General features: G+C 40.4%; 1 protein-coding gene across 9 annotated transcripts; it reads left to right on the plus strand.

Annotated features, from left to right (window-relative positions):
- Positions 1-853: 853 nt before the first annotated feature.
- ZNF605 (zinc finger protein 605) lies at positions 854-18,752 on the plus strand. Of its 9 annotated transcripts, none has more exons than XM_077159478.1 (7): positions 861-930; positions 3,647-3,958; positions 4,043-4,149; positions 5,747-5,868; positions 6,115-6,282; positions 10,729-10,849; positions 14,935-18,752. In XM_077159478.1, exons 5-7 carry the CDS (start codon positions 6,268-6,270, stop codon positions 16,725-16,727), a joined length of 1,929 nt encoding a protein of 642 aa, XP_077015593.1. In that variant the 5' UTR covers positions 861-930; positions 3,647-3,958; positions 4,043-4,149; positions 5,747-5,868; positions 6,115-6,267; the 3' UTR covers positions 16,728-18,752. The 9 variants fall into 9 exon arrangements, with proteins under 9 accessions (XP_077015588.1, XP_077015593.1, XP_077015590.1 ...); XM_077159475.1 differs by having other exon boundaries at positions 6,122-6,282; XM_077159473.1 differs by lacking the exon at positions 5,747-5,868 and having other exon boundaries at positions 854-930; positions 3,743-3,958; positions 6,122-6,282.
- The last annotated feature ends 675 nt before the right edge of the window (positions 18,753-19,427 follow it).

Below are 19,427 nucleotides of genomic sequence, written 5' to 3' on the forward strand. Positions count from 1 at the left end.
CAAGGCCATGAATATCCAGATGAAGGCACCAAGAGGTGGACACCTTTCTCAGGACAGGCTGCTAGCATCCCGGGTTCCTCTGTCACATGGGAAGGGACATGGTCATGGCCAGGGGCCCTTCTCTCCTCGTTCTGGTTTCCCATGGCTGCCTCCAAAATGTCTCTGGGCATTTGTCTCTCAGATTCTCTTGTGTTTTCTTTCCAAGCTCTACCCATCACCACAGAGAGCTCTCTTAAAGGGCTCCAGTAAGGGATGAAAACCCACCTTGAGTTGGGTGGGTCGCACTCCAGGAAAACAGCCTAACAAAAAAGTCCCACCCAGGCAGGTCACCAGGGTTAAAAGAAGAGAGTCTTTCGGGGACACGATAGAATCAAAGCCGCACACACAGGACTGAAAAAACTACTACTGCATGATATTGTAATTTCTTCTTTCTGCGTGGTTAATTCCATTTCATTATTCCCAATTGTGTATTTATGTTGTTTCTCCACATTTTATCAACGCATTTTATTGTATTGTACTTTATTTTTAAAAAACTTGGTTCTTTTCGGTATAGTTTTGCCAATTTCAATTTCTTCTGCTTTTATATTAATTTTCTTCTCTTAACTACGTTTTATTTCCTCCTAAATTTCGCATTTCACTTATTTTCACTCTTTTAGCGAGGTACTTGCATCTACGGTCACACACGGAAAGAAACAGGCCTCCTCACGATGACGCAGAACGTTTCTCACAGACACGTTCCCGGCGTCTGAACCAGACGCCCGCCGCAGCCGCCCGGGAGCGCCCACAACGCCAACCCCAGCCAATCAGCGGCGCGGAAGGCTGCCTCCCAGTGTGCAGCGGGGCGCGCCGCAAAGCCCTCTGGGAAGTGTAGTTCCTCCCAGCAATCCCGCAGTCGGGCCGGGTCCGCCTCGGCGCTGTGGATCTGGAGGGGTAAGAGTGTCCGCTGGTGAGGCCGGGACCGTGAGGCTGCGGCTCTGCAGGCAGCTCTGGGTCCCCCCGGAGTCCGTGGAGACCCCGGCGCGTTCGAAGAGACTAGGCGCCGCGGAGGCAGGAGCGCGGGGGCGGCACGTGGCGCATGCGCGGATCTGGCCGGGGGTGGGGGTGGGATGGTGGCAGTCGCGTCTCTGGGACCGTGGGGATCCTGTGAGGATGGCCGACGAGTGGGCAGCGAGCGTGGGTGGCAGGCGGGGCCTCCCGGCATGGCGGCTGCGGAGGGGGCTGTGGGGATGTCTGTGGAGCGGGTTAACTCGGGGACATCTGAGGATCGGTTACCGGAACGTCTGAGCGTCAGGACTTTGGGGCCAGAGGAGGGAGGCATTTGTGGGGCTGGGCTGAGTAACTGGGAACCTTCGGGGGGCGTGGCCAGGAGGGGGCATTGGAGGGTCAGTTCTGTGTTCTTCAGGGTTGAGCTCACCTCGGGGTGAGCTTGTGCCGTGGGTGCATGCTGGTGTTTGTGTGTGTGAGTAGTTAGGGCCCAGGTGGGCACCCTCGAGGCCAGCGTGGGGTCTTTGGCGGGGCCTGTCTTTGGGGGTCTTCAGAAGGAATCGGCCTTGTTGGACTGGATTTCACTAACTGGAGGGCCTGTTGGCTGAGTGGCGGCTCTTCTGACTGGCTGGGGTGGTTATGCTGGTGAGTGGTCGGGGTCCTTCTCTAGGCTGGGTTTGGAGTCTAGTGATGGAGAGACCCAAGACTGGGGAAGAGTGGGGCGATGACAAAGGATCTGGGTCGAGTTCATGGCTGGCCTGTTTGGGGTGGTGTGTGAGTGGACAGTGGGGTAGCAGCTGCAGGCCTTCAGTGCGAGTATTAGGAGGGCCTGGGGAGAACTGGAGGCCCTTTCACGATGAGGTTTAGGAGGGTCAGTGAATGGTGAGTGAGAATGGGATGTCATGTGGGTCTGAATACTGGCGGTTTTGAGGGATAAGGGATTAGGAGTTCCTTGAGTTCAGAGATTGGAGGCTCATTTAGGGAGAGGCATGTGGATGCGAGGCAGTGGCCTGAGCTTGTCCGTGATGTGGAGGTTCCATGAGCAGTGATGGAAGCACGTGTGAAGATGAGAGGATGGGTGGCCTGTGGGAGACAGTGGTTGGAGTTTTTGAGGGAGCCGTTTGGCACTTAATGTTTGAGGAAATTTCTGGTCAGTGAACAGATCTCTTTGTAGAGGTCATGATTAGGGGCTCTGGAGTTGTGCAATTTATCAAGGGGCCTGTAGGGGTGACTGTGGTTGCTCCGAGGGGCTAAGTGATTGAGAGACTTAGGAGTGGTCAACACCAGGAGTAAATATGAAGGGGCCTTTGGTTCTCAGTGGTTGGAGATCCTGTGGAGGGTCAGGAATAAGGGCTCTGTGGGTGTCATTGCCTGGGAAGAGGCTCTGGAGAAACTCTGCATTTCATAGACTCATGCACTTCTGTGGATTGATTTTGCTACTTAAGGGTGTTGGTGAATGGGGTTCTGTGTGGAGACTTACAAGGAGCTCATTTATCTTCCTGATTATGGTGCTGGAGATTGGGGTTTGGGTGCCTGATGGTGGGTGAGTAATGAGGCATGTGAGGAGGAATGATGCAGGTGTGAAGGGTCTGAGAAGAGGAAGAACGGCTAGGATGCCTTTAGGGACCACCCAGATAATCCAAGAGACTCTCCCATCTCAAGATCCCTAACTTAATCACACCCACCAGGTCCCTGTGACCAAATGCGGAAGCATTGGTAGGGATTAGGACCTGGGTACCTTTGGGGGCCGTTCATCAGCAGACCACACCAGCAGAGGTGGTCCTTGGAGAAGAAGACCTCTGAGGTCTTGCTGCCAGTGAGGGCTCCTCTCAGGACTTCCTCAACCGTTAAGCCCCTCTGACCTCTCCCCACAAGCCTGGAAGAGCCAGGCCCTGTCTGAAGGAGGCACTGGTCCTTGGAAAGGTGCCCTCTGAGCTCTCCAGAACACTTTTTCTTGAGAGGTCTACCGTCAGGCCATACACTTTTTAAACTCTTGACTCCTCCAAAAAGTCCCTTTTCACTTTGGGAATGCGACCTGTATGTCTATTTCACATGAAGTAGCAAATTCAGGTAATTCTTCTGCCTTCAGTTTCTTTTGGAAGTCTTTGCTCTGCTCTCTACCACTACTTGGGTCAGAATTCAAAATTCAGTCTGCTTTTCTAGACAGGCTGTTTCTTAACTATCTGACTAGATCTTCATTTTTTGGCTGACCTTGGCAGCTGTCTCCCCTCTCTGGTCTGTACTAAACAGATTCTTTTGAAGTAAAAGAGGGAGACGTTTAAGGACCCCAGAGGTGGATGCCAGTAGCTGATTTATGCCATCAGATATTTCTTCTAGGCTTCCTGCCCTGTGACTGAGCAGTATCCATTCTTGAGCATGCATGGTATTGCTTGTGATGTGGGCAAGCAAAGGTCTTTTTGCTTTGTCCCCAGCTTCCCTCAGCCAGACTGGGCATGACTGGGCGCCTACCTCAAAATGCATGATGCTCCCATGCCACCCCTCTTGTTAGCTGACCCAGGGCAAAAGCTGGTGGCTTTCATTAAAATCCAGTCTTAACTTTCTTCCCTTTTTTTGAGGCAGATGAGTGAAGATTTCCAACACAATTTTGAAAATATGATTTGGGAATTTGAAGAAACCTTTTTTTATTTCTGTTTTTTAACAGAAAACATCTGGCAGTGCCACCAAAAAAAGAGCTTTTGCTCTAAATCTGCAGGCTTGACATTCTTTCCTTTCTCAGTTTAATTTAATTTCTGGAAAGGTCCGTTGGCCTTTCCACTGTGCCCAGTCTTCCTGACCAGACTGTCAGCTCCTTCAGGAAGAGGCTGACCAGGTGTGGGTCATGACCTGCTTCAGCTGCAGCTGCTGAGGACACTCTCAGCCCTCATTCCTGGATTTATGCTGACCAGGACGCAGGAGAAGGCCCTGCAGACGATAAAATGCTAACAAATTCAGGCTGGCTGAGTTGTTTTGAAAGGTAGGATTTCCTCTACTCTTGTCCCCCAGTTTATTGGGTACATTTTGGGGGGATGTTTTCTTTCATATTTTTTTTTTTATGAAGGAAATAGGATCTCTGTCCAACCCTGTGGCTCCATGAAGTCTTTGGCTTTTGTTCTATATCTGGTTGAACGTTGATGGCCCAGTTCCATAAGCAGTGGAGAAAAAGCTGTAAGTACTTTGGTGCATCAAGATATAGTGCTTTTTTGATTTTTCTTATTTTAAATTCTTGGCCTGTCCCAATAATTCTACCTAAGAGTGTATCTGTTGTGCGGTTTGTAGTTAAGCTGAAGTGTCTAGTTATTTTGATTTGTTGGGAAGAAGCCAAAATCTCCTTCCAAACCAGAAAACCTCTCCAGAAAAGTAGAAGAAAAAGAAAACACTTTTATTGTTGAATGAGCATCCTATTGTTGAATGATGCACATCACAGGCAAGCTATTAAAGAGATCACAAACACAGAAAGAGATCTCACCTTAAAGCGGGGCAGGTGCAATCCCTTCCTTACATCTTGATAAACAATAACTAGGCCTCAAGGAAGAGGACTTGACAGCACCATTTGTCACCCAGAGTTTTTCCTAAATTCACCTGGCAATTGGGATAGTCATCTATTAGTTAATTGCCTTTATCCAAATAAAAATAAACTCCTTAAATCTTTATGATGGGGTAATTTTTTACAACTTGCTACCAGAACTGAGGTTTGGTCACTGAGGTTCTTCCCTTCCTAGGGAGACTGGGAGATGGGGTACTGTCATCTGAGAGATGGTTCCTAGGTCCCTGAGAAAAAACATTCCTGGATGGTAAAAGTAGCAAAAGGCATATTTAGCTTTTAAAAGTATTTACATACTGACAGGGGCAGGAGAAGAACTCACAATTGCAAGTTTTCTCAAGTCCGTGCTCTAAGAAAAGGAAGAGAGGTATTGCTTTCCTTTTTTTTTTTGTACCAGGGAGAATGACATTTTTTTTCCCTATTTTCATTGTGTACATTTACAGGCCTGTGAGCTTCTATTCCACTGGGGGTGTTAGTTGTTCTCATATATGTGGATTAGGGAATGGCCAAATGCCAGGCTTTAACCTCTGGGGAGTTGAAGCAGAGTTGAAGCTGTGTAGACCCCAAGGAACCATTATGGCCCACCCTGACCTGCCTGGAGGGTCCTGCTACCCCTCCAGGTAACTCTTCCTGACAGGGTTTCAGGACCCTCAGAAAGAGGCACATTCCCTGGGCTGTCATCGTCCAGCCCTGGAGCACCCAGGGAAGGCGGATGAGGTGGACAGGCCTTGAGGCACTGCGCAGCCCCAGCCATCCCCCTGGGAAATCTGTCACGGGGCTGGGATTGCTGATTTCTGAGAGAAAGAGCACACAGTTTGTCCCAAGGTGAGGTGAGGAAGAAGCAACATAAAAACTTTTATTAAGCTCTTCTTTTTCCTGCTGCCCCTGGCTGTCATGTATTTGAGGCTGTACCAAACTCCTCAGCCCCAAATACCCACATGCAAACAGAGTCAGCACAGCTTGCAACCTTCCCTTGGGTCTCTTTCTCTTTCTTCTTCCTGTTTCTTCTGCTTATACTCTTCCTTCCCCCCGTGTCTGTTTTTGCTATTTCGGTCATTCCTCTCATTTATACTTTTCTCTTGCTCATGGGCTGAATTGTGGGGAAGGAACCAGTACCCTAGGCTAATACCAATGTGACCCGAGCATCCTTTTCTGTTGACATTCTGCCCAGAAGTGTGTTGCATTTTTCTTCATAGTACCTATCAAAGTAATTTGTATCAGGTACCCCAAGAAATATTGCTGAAGAAGGAGTGAGCCTTCAGTGCGTTTCCAGACTTTCTGGACGTCTCTGCAGAGCTGTGTAGTGCTGCTCTACCCTGGGGGTGTATGGATGAATCAGGGAGGTAGGTGGTTTCAGTTTGGTATATGTGGGTGAGAGCCACGGTTGTGACAGTCCCTGTGCTGGCCATGCCTGTTGAAATGCAGCAGTACCTCATAGGCCATTCCATTTCTTTACCCGTGAATCCTGGTTTGAGTATACCACATATCTAGTATACTGAAGCTTTAGACAATGTGAGTTCCCAGTAAGAGAGAACCAAGATTTTGGGCCCCAAACTCATTAAATCACCTAAAATAAATTGTCCACCGAGTCTACAGGTCATGACTCTCAGGAACAAGACGATTCATGTGAGATAAGAAGAGGACTCAGGGACTCCACTGCATACCCAGTTCGCAAACCTTTGACCAGAGCCTCTTTACAGAGTACCAGGACAGAGAGAAGTCACAGAACAGAGCAACCGAAAATGATCAAGACACAGGTAAGTTATTCATTTATAGTTCAGTTTTTTCCATGGGTTTGTAAACAGGCTTATAGGAATCTCTGCAACAAACAGGAAGGGTCTAAATACGTTTAAAATCATAATAAAAAAAAATGCAGACTTGGAATAGAAAATGTCAAGAGAAATACAACATGGATTATAGAATCATACTATCGTCTAAATTAGTAAAATAGATGTGAAAGATGCCAGGTCCTTCATTGTTGCAGAGTTGAACCACCAGCTTGAATCAGATTTTCCTATAAAAGGAGAGACAGGAATAGTTACATGGTTTCCTCTTGTCAAAAGAATAAAGTAAACTAATTATATGGGAGAAGCAAATATATCCTGACAATTACACATAAAGAAAAAGTTTTGATAGTTATTTATGTATGTCGTATAGTAGATAAAGAACAGATAGCAATCCACAATAGTATCTCTTCTAGGGCTATTTTTTAATAGAGTTCCTCAAAACAAACTAGGGGCATAGTTTTAAAGGAGAACTCAGTACACGCAATTCATTTGGGGGTTGAAACAGTGTGCCTTTAAGACACAGCCGATCTTTATTCTTGTTTTAAGAAAAAATCTAAATCCCTTAGCAGAATCTATCACTATGAAACCTTCGCATAGTCCCTATAAATCTTCTTACATTTGCAATTTCAATACACTTTAGTAGAAAGCAGTTCAGTTGTGTTTTGTTTCTGTTGGCAAAAGTTTGGTGTGCAACTCTGTTTCCATACTTTATCTCAATAAACAATCCGTAATGTCTTCCACATTTCAAAAGCAACTCTCAATCACTTAGCTAGCTACCCTCTTTTCCTCTCTTGCTCCTTCCTTTCCTCCTTTCCTTTCTTTCTTAAATTTTATTTAAAAATTCATATAAAATATTTTTCCTTTTTTGTTGATATACAGTTCTGAGTTTTAGAACACATATATGTTCATATAATCACCATCGCAATCAGGACACAGAACAATTCCATCACCCCAAATAAATTGTCGTTGCAGATTTGCCTTTTCCGAATGTCATATAAATGGTATCATGCCTTTTGATACTGGCTCTGTTTCCTCATCATATGTTGAGGTTCATGCATATTATGCCTTTTTTATTGCTGTGTAGTATCATTGACTAGTATTCCATTGTATAGATTATCACAGTTTGTTTTATCCATTCACCTATTGAAGGACTTCTTGGTTGCTTTCAGTTTTCAGCAGTTATGAATAAAGCATACATCTGCATATATATGTAAACAGAAATTTTTAATTGACTTGAGTAAATATCTGGGAGTAGGATTGCTGGATTGTAGGGTTTGTCTTTGCTTATTGATCTTGTATTTTGTGACCTTTTTAAACTATTTAGTTAGAGGACAAGTTTTGTTTTGCTTTGTTTTGATAGATTCTCTGGCCCTTTCTATATAGACATGTTATCTGTGAATAGTTTTATTTCTTCCTTTGTAATCTTTAGGCCATTTATTTCTTTTTCTTGCCATATTGCACTAGCTAGAACTTCCAGGACAGTGTTAAATTGGAGTGGTAAGAGAGGACTTCTTTGCCTTGTTGTGGGGGAACACACTTAGGGGGAAAACATTTAATCTCTCACTGTTAAGTATGATTCTAGCTCCTTTCATCGATATCCTTTATTTGATGAAGGAAGTTCCATTACTTTTCTTGTTTGCTAAGATTTTATTTGTTTGTTTGTTTGTTTTGGGTCATAAATGGATGTTGAGTCTTGTCTGATGCTTCTTATGTAGTTTTCTTATTTAGTGTGATTGATCACAATATGGTGATTGATTATTAATATGGCGATTGATTACACTGATGAATTTTTAAATGTTGAATCAGCATTGCCTTCAGGGGTAAACATCACTTGGTTGTTATATATCATTCTTTGTGGATTGCTGAATTTGATGGGCTAATATTTTGATGAGGAGTTTTGCTTCTTTATTAAGGAAAGATATTAGTCTATAGTTTTCTTTTCTGGTAATATCTTTGTTTTTGATTTCAGGGTAATGCTGGCATCATCAAATGAATTGCAAAGTTTTCCTTTTATATTTTCTAGAAGATACTGTGTAAAATTGGAATAATTTCTTCCTTAAATATTTGGTGGAATTCATTAGTGAAGCCATCTGGACCTGGGTTTTTCTTTATTGGAAGATTTTTAACTGCAGAGTCAATTTATTTAATGGCTGAAGGGCTATTTAGGTCTTCTGTTCCTTTTTAAATAAATTTTGGTAGTTTGTATCATTCCAGGAATTGGTTCCATTTTATTTAATAAAGCCAATTAATGAGTGTAGAGTTGTTTGTAGTATTCCCTTAGCATTCTTTTAGTGTTTGTGGATCAGAAGCAGTGTCCCTGATGTTGTTAGATTGTGTCATCTCCCATTTTTTACTTGGTAAGTTTTGTTAGATGTTTATATCAATTCTCTAGTTATTTTCAAAGAACTAGTGTTTGGTTTCATTTAATTTTCTCTACTTATCTAATGTATGCATTATATACTATAAATTCACCTTTAAACACTTCTTCCTCTGTATTGTACACATTTTGATGTGTTTTTTCATTTTCATTTAGTATGAAAAATATTTTAAATTTCTCTTCTGATTTCCTATTTGACCTGTGACTTATTTACAAGTGTGTAGTTTAATTTTCAAAATTTGGGGATTTTCTAGGTATTTTCCTGTAATTGATTTCTAGTTAATTTCATTATGACCAAGAATATACTTTGCTGTTTTTTTAAATTTGTAATAGTTTATGACCCAGCATATGCCTTATCAGCTTATGCTGCTGATGGAGAAGCCATGAAATATGCCAACATGGCTGTCGTGGCTGATGCAAGGCAACACAAAATGGCCTAGCCCGGGACCGGCTTTCTTCCCGGAACTGGCAGTGGTTCACACCAAAAGCGCTACCCTTAAATCTGCCCTCCACCCTAGCAACAGCGGTGACCAATCCCAGCCCGACACGTGTCTCTGCATGCTCCCAGCCTATATAAGCCTGTGCACTCCCTCAATAAAGCGGACGCCTTCCACTCTCCCCTGAGGGTTGTCTCCTGAGTTGTGCGCTGTGTGTCTGTGTGACTGACTCAGTACGGCAGCTTACCCCCAGCCATCAGCTACCCAACATGCTGCTACTTCTTGAATGTCCTTTGCACTAGTACCTTCCTGAGAGCTTTCATAAGCTTTACCTTCTTTATATTGCTTACCCTAATGTCCATAAATCCAATGTTTTTAACCTTCTCTCGTGCCCATATTCTGTTTATACTTCCATCACAGTCCCTGTAACACCTTATTCCCTTTGCATGGATGGAATGTGGCATGAAAAGACCAAAAAGTATGTGAAAACATGAATTTTTTCTATCATCTTTTTATTTCTAGCACCTGTTACAGTTCTAGGTCCCTTAATTACTCAGTATATATGTTGTAGAAGATATCTAAAAGCTATTACTGTTCATATTTGGAAAGATAACTGCTCTCAAGAGGGAAAAGAGTGTTTTAAATATGTAGCTGTGTTTCGGATTTTGGCAGTGAAAGGGGGACACAGCTGTCCTTCCTTGGAGAGAGACCACATCTCACATTCCTACTTATCCATGAATAGTCCCAAAGCACTGTTGACACCATTCTTTCGGACACATTGTACTTATTTAAAGCAACCTATTCCAATTTCTTACTGCGTAGATAGATACATGGACGGATGAATGAATTCATGATGATATATATATATTTTTTTCCCATGGGCAGGCACCGGGAATCGAACCCGGGTCTCCAGCATGGCAAGTGAGAATTCTACCACGGAGCCACTGTCCACTGCCCCACACAATGATAATTTTTTAATAGCATTCTTGTTTGTTCTTCAAAGTATAATGCAAATGTAATTATATTACTTATCTTTTGCTTTGTGAGAAATTGTCCCAAACCTAAGCAGATGAAAACGACAAGCATTGTCTCACTGTTTCTGTGTGTTAGGAATCTGCCAGTTGCGTACAAAATCATCGGTAGTTTAGGGTCTCTCATAGGCTGTCATCAAGGTGTCCCATGGATATGCAGTCATTTCAGGGTGTAATAGGGCAATGATCCACTACCAATCTCGCTCACCTGGCCTCCAGGCTCACATAGGGGAACGTTGGCAGGCCTCAGCTCCTTGTGTGGGATTGCCTGACGACATGGCAGCTGCTACCCCAGAGACAGCAAGAAAGCATCCACGACAGAACCCACAGTCTTTTCTAGGCTAAACTTGGGAGGGGCATCCCATTCCTTCTGCCCTGTTTTCATCAGGAGTAAGTCACAAAGTCTAGCTTACACTAAGGCTGGGGCGGATTACGCAGAAGAGTGAATGCCAGTAGTTGGAGCCTTGGAGGCCATCTTAGAGGCTACTGACCACAAATTGCAAAGAAAACCTGTATTCCTCAAGGCTTAATGATGATCCCTTCAGATTTAACAGAGATTGTGCTTTTCCAGATATCATTTGAGGATGTGACTGTGGATTTCACTTTGGAGGAATGGCAGCTACTAAATCCTACTCAGAGGAACTTATACAGAGATGTGATGTTGGAGAACTATAGCAATCTAGTTTTCTTGGGTAAGAATACTCTTCTTATGGAATTTATTGTGTACCCAAAGCCATGGGGCCTCTGAGATATTCAGTGATTTCAGATTTAAGTTTCAGATATCAAAGATTTTTTTTATTTCTAAACTCCATTGGAAGGTTTTTATTCACTTGCTTTATTTCACAGCCTTCTTAATAAAACATTCTTCATATTTGAGTCCCTCAACTCCAGCAATTGGGTCCAGGCCTCTGTGTTCCCAATTAACAGGGTATTAAATTATTAAACCTGATACGATTTTTAAACCTAGAGCAAGGAGAAGAGCCACAGATAATATATGAAGAAACCCTTAGTCAGAATTTTTCACAAGAGAGAGAAGCAGGCATATGTGATACAGTGAATGTTAAATCTCAGCTTTTTAATGACAGGTTGACACATTTGAAATTTTTAGAAAACCGTTTCAAGTTCCTGAGTCTTTAGAGTTGACTCAGTATGGTGATATGAGTTCATCAATGTTTTAAACTAATCATGCTATACCTTGGTCGCCACATTGGAATTTGCCCTCTTTGACAGAAGTTTACAATGATGTGCCTATCCTGTTAGCCATGCTGTGGAACAAACTGATGGCTGAGCCTTTAGGTCATCACTTTCTTGCTTAGGTTTCTTCCCAGCTTCTTCATCTCCTTTTCCCTTGCCACCTGTGCAACCTTTAGTTATAGGCTTTTTTCTGCTCTTCAAGAAGTCATAAATTTCTCCTCATTTTAGATGGCAGTGTTTTCTTCTGGTTTCCTTTCATTGTTTCTTCTAGTTTGTCAAATTTCTATTTTAAGCCCATGGAGAGAATAGAAAGTGAAATCATGATTATAGCAGTCTAACATCTTAAACAGGAGGAGATTCTCCTCCTCCCTGCTGGTCCTCAGACTGGGAACATGGAACCTTGCAGTGTGTCCTTCTGCTGTGTTTGGTGTACACACCAACCTGTACAGCTTCTTATTCCTCTGTCAAACAGTCTGACAGGTTGGAGCTTCCTGTTACCTACTATGTGATACTTAAATTCGTTTTTATAGTGAAGAACCTCATGATATGGCAGCATCTTATCTATCTGGTTCTTTTTCTGTGCTCAGAAATCATGGTTAACTCCATTTGAAGTACTTTCTTCCTTAATACCTCTCATATACTTTTCTCTGCCTTAATCTTCCTGTGCTTTCCCCATTTAGACACTATCCCCTCTTTGGTTTGAACATTTTCCCCCCCTCTGGTGAATGTTCAGTGACTCTCAGCCTTTCCTGAAATCTCTGTTCATTTAGTTTCTATATCAGAGGAACTCATGCCTGACCAGCCATCAAGAATTCCTTAACTGAAATGATGAATATGCAACTATGTGATGATATTAAGAATTACTGATTATTTATATGTAGAGTGGAATGATTTCTAAATGTTTTGTTTGTTAATTTTTTTTAATTAATAATAAAAAAAAAGAATTCCTTAACTGTCTAGATCCTCAGATTTTTCCAACACAGAGCAAGATAATCAGCAACTTATTCTTCCCAGTTGTCTGGGGAAGTTATGCTGTATTAGTATTTCATTAATTGGTTGCTGCGGAGTCAGGTGAAAGTAGGATCTTTCTTACTCATCAAATATTTCTGTAACACAAAAATTTTCATCTAAGCATATGGATCAGCTTAGCTTGGAAAATATTTCAAATTACATATATCTAGGCACACTCTTCACATGGCTTATTAGTTCTAGGTATGTGTCAGCTGGAAAAGCTGTCTAGGAAGTCCTTATGTCCCTGCGTTGGTTGAGAACCTCTGTTGTGTGTGGTGAGAGGCATTTGAAGGGAATAGGAATCATGTCATACCTTGCGGGAGCATAGAATTTTTAATTTAGAAGTTAATACTAAACTGTATAAAATGCCAATAATTCAGTATTTGAACATGAATTATTTGTGTTAAAATGCTCTTTCAGAAGTTCAGTGATGAGTCAACAGTGTTTATTCACTTGTTATGTGCTATACAGTAGGGTAGGTACATGAGTGTAAAATGCAAACCTATTTCTGCATGCAGTTCACCTAAAGTAAGATAGAAGTAAGGTGATTACCTGTTTGATAATGGCTGTGAAGGAAATAAACAAGATATTTGATAATGGGTCATCAAAATGTTGTTTAGATGTGAATGGGCCAGGCATGCTAACTACAGGGAAAAGCATACCAAATCAAAGGGACAGCAGATGTGAAGTTCCAAAGGTAGAAGAGGTGACTATGCTCCAAAAAACAGAAAGGAATCCAGTGTGGCTGAAGAGTAGTGAATGAAGTTGATTTGAAATGATGTTGAAGAGGTTAAAAGAAAGTAGGCTGAGTGCAGCATATCAGGTTGCGGAGATAGGCTGAAATGACTGTGGCAGGGACTGGAGTGTGGCAGAAACAGAGAAGTGGACAGATATACATGGATACCTATAGAAGATGACCCCAATAAAAACAAACTCATCTCTTTTCCCAAAGAGACTTTTAAAATTTTTAAAGATTTTTTTTGGAACAGTTGACTATCTGAACATTTAAGTCTGTAGATGAACAACTCTATTGTCATTTTTATATCATTTAATTCATTAATTTGAATGAATAATTCTTAATCTTATTTTAATTCTACATTTAAATTGTTTTTCTTTGCTCTCACATTTCCTAAATTAATTTTCTTTGCATTCTTCAAATGGAAATGACTTTGCTTTAAAGTTTTGTTGAGATATAATCCACAAGCCATACAATTCACCTATATAAATTGTACAATTCAGGGTTGTTGTTTTTTTTAGCATATTCACATTAACAAATTTACTCATTCTGTCCAACTAACATCCATGTAGGATTTGAGGTTATTACAGAATCAATGACTCTGATTTTTACATTCAAATCTCTTATTTCCTTAGTCTTTCTCATCTTAGTGCACAGTGTTACCATCTTCAGTTGCTTAAGTAAAAAATGTTGAGTATTCCTTACATTCTCCTTCCCTAGAACTGCTCTTATTGGTTCTTCCTCTGAAATTCTAGTTATAACTGAGAATTAGGTGAGAATTTTTTCCCTAAAAAAACATTAATCATCAGAAAACAAGTGCTTGTCTTAAATTTGAGACCTTGCCAAGTCTTTCATATTGTGGAATACTTCCTGGGGGTATAACCTCGCACTTTGCTAGCAAAGTATATATAATCATCAAGTAAACAAACCTTTTAAAAGCTGACCTAAAATATATATTCAATAAATGGTCATGTTGAGGAAGTCATAAACAGTTGTGCTTATAGGGTGGAAAAAACCTGTCCTAATATTATACAAATAATTACATGTAGTTTGGGATAATTTCCATTGAAAACATTATCTATAGATTCAATAGGTTATAGATTATAGAACTAGGTATAGATTCATTTAAAAGGGGATGACTGTCAAAAGCTTAACTAAGTGATGATGCTGAACTCTAAAGAACGCTTGGAAAATTCATAAAAGTAGTTCTAGTGGTAACCGCTATTAATATCAATGATGAAGATCTTGAATGAGAATGTTTTTAAATATAAAGATAGTACAGAAAAATAATGCTACTCATTTTTTCAGGTTTAAAATTGGTATCGCACATTTACTGTGCACCATCTCCAGCATTCTTTCTTTGTAGCATTCAACAGTGTATACTAATTTTGCGCTCCAGTTTATTTGTCATTCTCAGTCTTCTTCATTATATTGTAAGTCCTCTGATAGTAGGGTGCTACCTGTTTTCTCCTTATTTTCTGTAAGCAAATTTCTGAACACATTGTACATAATCGGTAGATTTTTATATGGTAAGTAAATGAATCACCACAGTACTTGGTAAGAAATTGCTCCAGATTCTTTAAGGTCATGTTTACATTGTCTTGAGTATATTTCATCTCTCCTTGTTTTACAAGTTCATATTTATAAACTTTTAATTTTAAAATATGGTTTCATTTCTGTTAATTTTTTCATTGTCCAAAAGGTAGACATGTATATGAGGCTTTTTTGTTTTGCTTTGTTTTTGAATTAGGGTACTAGATTCCATTCCTGAAGTTTTATTCAATAAGCATAATCATTGGGGGATTTACACAGTATGGTTCATCTTTTCCTTTTTAGAAGAAGAATGGCTAGATAATAATCACAAAATATGGCAACAGGATAATCAAGACAAGCTTAAACATTTGGAAAGAGACCGTGAATATGATGTTTTTGGAAAAATCATTCATTCATCCATAAACTTTGTTCATTTAGGAATGAAAGCCCATAAATATGGCACAGGTGAAAAAAGCTTGAGACATCCTTTTGATTTCCTTGTTTCAAAAAGTCTCTGTAGAAGAAAGAAACTTGAAGAGTTTGATAAATTATTGTTCTGTATCAAACCTGATAGAACTCATGGTGGAATAAAATACTGTGGTTGCAATAAGTGTAGCAAAGCTAGCAGTAAAAAATCATGGCTCATTACAAATCGTATAACACAAACAGGGGTGTATTTGTGCATTGAGTGTGGCAAAGTTTTTAACAAGAGGTCACAGCTTATTATACATCAGAGAACTCATACCGGAGAGAAACCCTATCAATGCAGTGAATGTGGAAAAGCCTTCTCACAGAAATCATTGCTGACTATACATCAAAGGACTCATTCAGGAGAAAAACCCTTTGGTTGTGATGAATGTCAAAAAGCTTTCAGTAGAAAGTCGCTGCTCATTTTACATCAGAGAACTCATACAGGAGAGAAACCCTATGGATGCAGTGAATGCGGAAAAGCCTTCAGCAGGAAGTCACAGCTTAAAAGACATCAGATAACCCATACAATAGAGAAACCCTATGTGTGCAATGACTGTGGAAAGGCGTTCTCCCAGAAATTAAAGCTCCTTACTCATCAGAGAACTCATACAGGAGAGAAACCCTATAAATGTTGTGAATGTGGAAAAGCCTTCTTCTGGAAGTCACAGCTTATTACTCATCAGAGGACTCACACAGGGAAGAAGCCCTATGCATGTAGTGAGTGTAAGAAAGCCTTCAGCAGGAACTCACTCCTCATAAGACATCAGAGGATTCACACAGGAGAGAAACCCTATGAATGCAATGAATGTGGTGAAGCCTTTATCAGAAAACCACAGCTTATTAAACATCAAATAACTCATACAGGAGAAAAGAACTATCAGTGCAGTGACTGTGAAGAAGCTTTCTTTAAAAAGTCAGAGCTAATTAAACATCAAAAAACCCATTTAGGAGAGAAACCCTATTTATGTGTTGAATGTGGAAAATCCTTCTTTGGGAAGTCACAGCTCCTAACACATCAGAGAACTCACACTGGAGAGAAACCTTATGAATGCAGTGCATGTGGGAAAGCCTTTACCCAGAAGTCAAGCCTCATATCACATCAGAGAACACATACAGGTGAGAAGCCCTATGAATGCAGTGAATGCAGAAAAACCTTCAGTGAGAAGTCAAGTCTCATTCATCATCAGAGAACCCATACAGGAGAAAAGCCCTTTGAATGTGGTGAATGTAGGAAAGCTTTTGCCTGGAAGCCTCAGCTTATTAGGCATCAGAGAATCCATACAGGAGAGAAACCTTACGAATGCAGTGCATGTGGGAAAGCATTTGTTCAGAAAGTGCAGCTCATTAAACATCAAAGAAATCATACAGGAGAGAAAACTTACGGATGCAGTGATTGTGGGAAAGCATTCTTTGAAAAGGCACAGCTCATTATACATCAGAGAATTCACACAGGAGAGAGACCCTATAAATGTGGTGAATGTGCAAAGTCTTTCACTAGAAAGTCACACCTTATGCGGCATCAGAGGATTCATACAGGGGATGAATACTGCAGGTGTAGTGAATGTGGGACCACCTTCAACAGGAAGTCACAGCTCTTGATACATCAGAGAAACCATACAATATAGAAACCCCAGGAGTACAGTGAATGTGGAAAGCCTCAGAAGTCATAGCTTCCAGCTTTTGAGGGGCCAATAGGGGAGAAACCCTGTCAATGCAGTGACTGTTGAAACAGCTATCTTTGAGGCGTCAGATCTTATTAAACAGCCTTAAGAAAGGATAGAATTTTTTTTAAGTAGAGAATAAGAAAAAGTGTTCTCTCAGGAGTTACAGCTTGTTACACATTAAGTGACTCATCAAGATGAAATCTTATCAGTATTGTGATGGTGCAGAAGTCAGGTCATTAGCATTATAGGACCTAAGCAGGAGAAAACCTCCATTGTTTTAAGCGAGTGAAAGATTTCATCATGAAACAATAACTCACTGTACAACAGAGAATACTTCCAGAACAAAAATGCTGAATATTGCATAATAGAGATTTCATACTGAGGAGTAGCCCTCATAAACTGGAGAATCTGATAAGCATGATCCTGTTAAAACAATTATATAAGGAAGTTGTGTTCATTGTACATAAATTGTTTTTTTTTAATTTGATTCTAAATAGTAGATGTATTTACTAAGTAAGAAGACTGCTGCTATCAGCCATGATGGAATAACAAGGACAAATTTATTCTCCTGCCCTAAACAGAATTGGTACAATATGTATGAAATAAATTATTTTCAGACATATCACAAGTATAAGTCTGTTATTCCTCAGAGAATAAAAATACAAGGTAAGGTGAACCCTGTAATTTCCAAGCTTGCTATCTAGTGACATATTTCAGATCACAGTTCAGAAAAGGAACAAACAGGGTCTGGCTGATTTGAAGGGACAGGATTGGCATTCGGGGAGGCCAATATAGCTAGAATTTGTAGGGAAGAGTATTGGAAAGGAGGGAGCTTCCAGAAAGAGGGCTCCAGAAATCTTCTAGGGGTCCCATTGAGTGCCTTGTCTGGGTACCAATCTGCACAAGTGAAAACAAACATCCTGAGGCCATGACAACTACTAGAATGCAGGGGGCTGAACAAGCCCTGGAGTCCACACAGAGCAGCATATAGTTCATGTTACCTTCAGCCTGAGTGGAACTAACCTGAAATACATGGGACATCAGGTAGAATTCTCAGAAGGGTATTGTCTTAGTAGTGAGTCTAAATTTGCCCTAGTTTAAAAGCTGCTTTGGACCACCTAACAAAGCTTAAACAAGCCCTGAAATGAGTTCCTTGATTCCATGTAAATTAGGTGTACACCAGAAAAAGAATCTGACACTGTTTAAGAGAATACAGCAAAATGCAGCACCCAAAAAGGTAAAACTCACAGTGTTTGGCATGCAATAAAATTCATCTTTCATGCCAAGAAGCAGAAAAATATGACATAATCAGGAGAAACATCAATCAATAAGAAATAGACCCAGTAAAGACAGAAATGATGAGATAAGCAGAAAAAATGTTAAAATAGCTGTTATAAGCATAAAGTAGAGGAAGACATGAACTTGATGAAACCTGAAGTAGAAGATACCAAAGGAAAAAAATGCATCCCAGATTTCCAAGGATAAACACAACAGTATCTGAAATGAAAAATATATGCTGGGTGGAATTATTAGAGGAACAGACACGGAAGAAGAAAAGATCAATGAACTTGATAAGTAAGAATACAAACTATTCAAATAATTGACAGTGAGAAAAAAAAGAAAAACAATAGATAAGCAAGAATGGAGATTTAATATACGTGTCCTTGGAGTTCTAGAAGGAGAGGAAAGGGGGAGGGGCAGAAAAGTTTTCAGTAGAGAGTGGCTTAAAACTTTCTCAATATGTTTACAACTATAATCTCACAGACTGAAGAAACTCAAAGAACCCCAAGCAAAAGAAACAAATCACACTAAGGTTCATCGTAGACAATTTGTTGAAAATGAGTGATAAAGAAAGTTTTTAGGACACATAAAAAAAAAAGGCCACATTCCATATAGAGGAACAAAGAATGGTGGTACATTTCTTATCAGAAACTGTTCAAGCTAGAAGACAGTGGCGCCCCATCATTAAATTCCTGAAACAAAACACAACAAAATCCTGCTATCTGGAATTCTTTTTCTGGCTAAAACATCTCTTGGAAATAAAGTCAGAATAAGTACTTTTCAGAGAAACGAAAACCAAGGGAATTCACCTGCAGACCTGCCTACAAGAAATAATAAAGTTCTTTGGATAACCAGAAAAACCCTGGGTAGAAAGTTGAATCTTTACAAGGGTGTGAAGTGCCAGAAATGGTAAATGTGTGAGTAAAGATAAAATGAATCTTTCTCATTTTAAATCTAAAAAAGAAATTGACTGTTTAAAGCAAAAGTAATATACTGTGTTTGGGAATTTATAATATATTTAAAAGTAAAGTATATCAGAACAGTAGCACTTAAGTATGACACTAAAAGTGGTTTCATGGTTTGTATCATCTAAGTCAGAAAATTATTTCCTTTGGGCTCAGCATCTGTAGCAGCTACACAGTCAGAATTTTTGTATATCATGGATCTATATTGTGCTAATTATCCCCGACTTCTCCAGATCCATTTTCCCTCCTCGCTCTGTAACTTTGGAGCTTGTCGTAATTGAGACTGCTTTACTGGTGTTTCTACTTAGGTTTGAACAATGAGAGGTACCAGTAAGATATTAAATGGTAAGATGGAAAGAAGCTGGGGTATTTATTACCCCTTACTTTCTCCTTTCTGGATCACACTTTTGGCAGC

This window comes from Tamandua tetradactyla, chromosome 5, assembly GCF_023851605.1.
Source record: "Tamandua tetradactyla isolate mTamTet1 chromosome 5, mTamTet1.pri, whole genome shotgun sequence".
Classification (NCBI taxonomy): domain Eukaryota; kingdom Metazoa; phylum Chordata; class Mammalia; order Pilosa; family Myrmecophagidae; genus Tamandua; species Tamandua tetradactyla.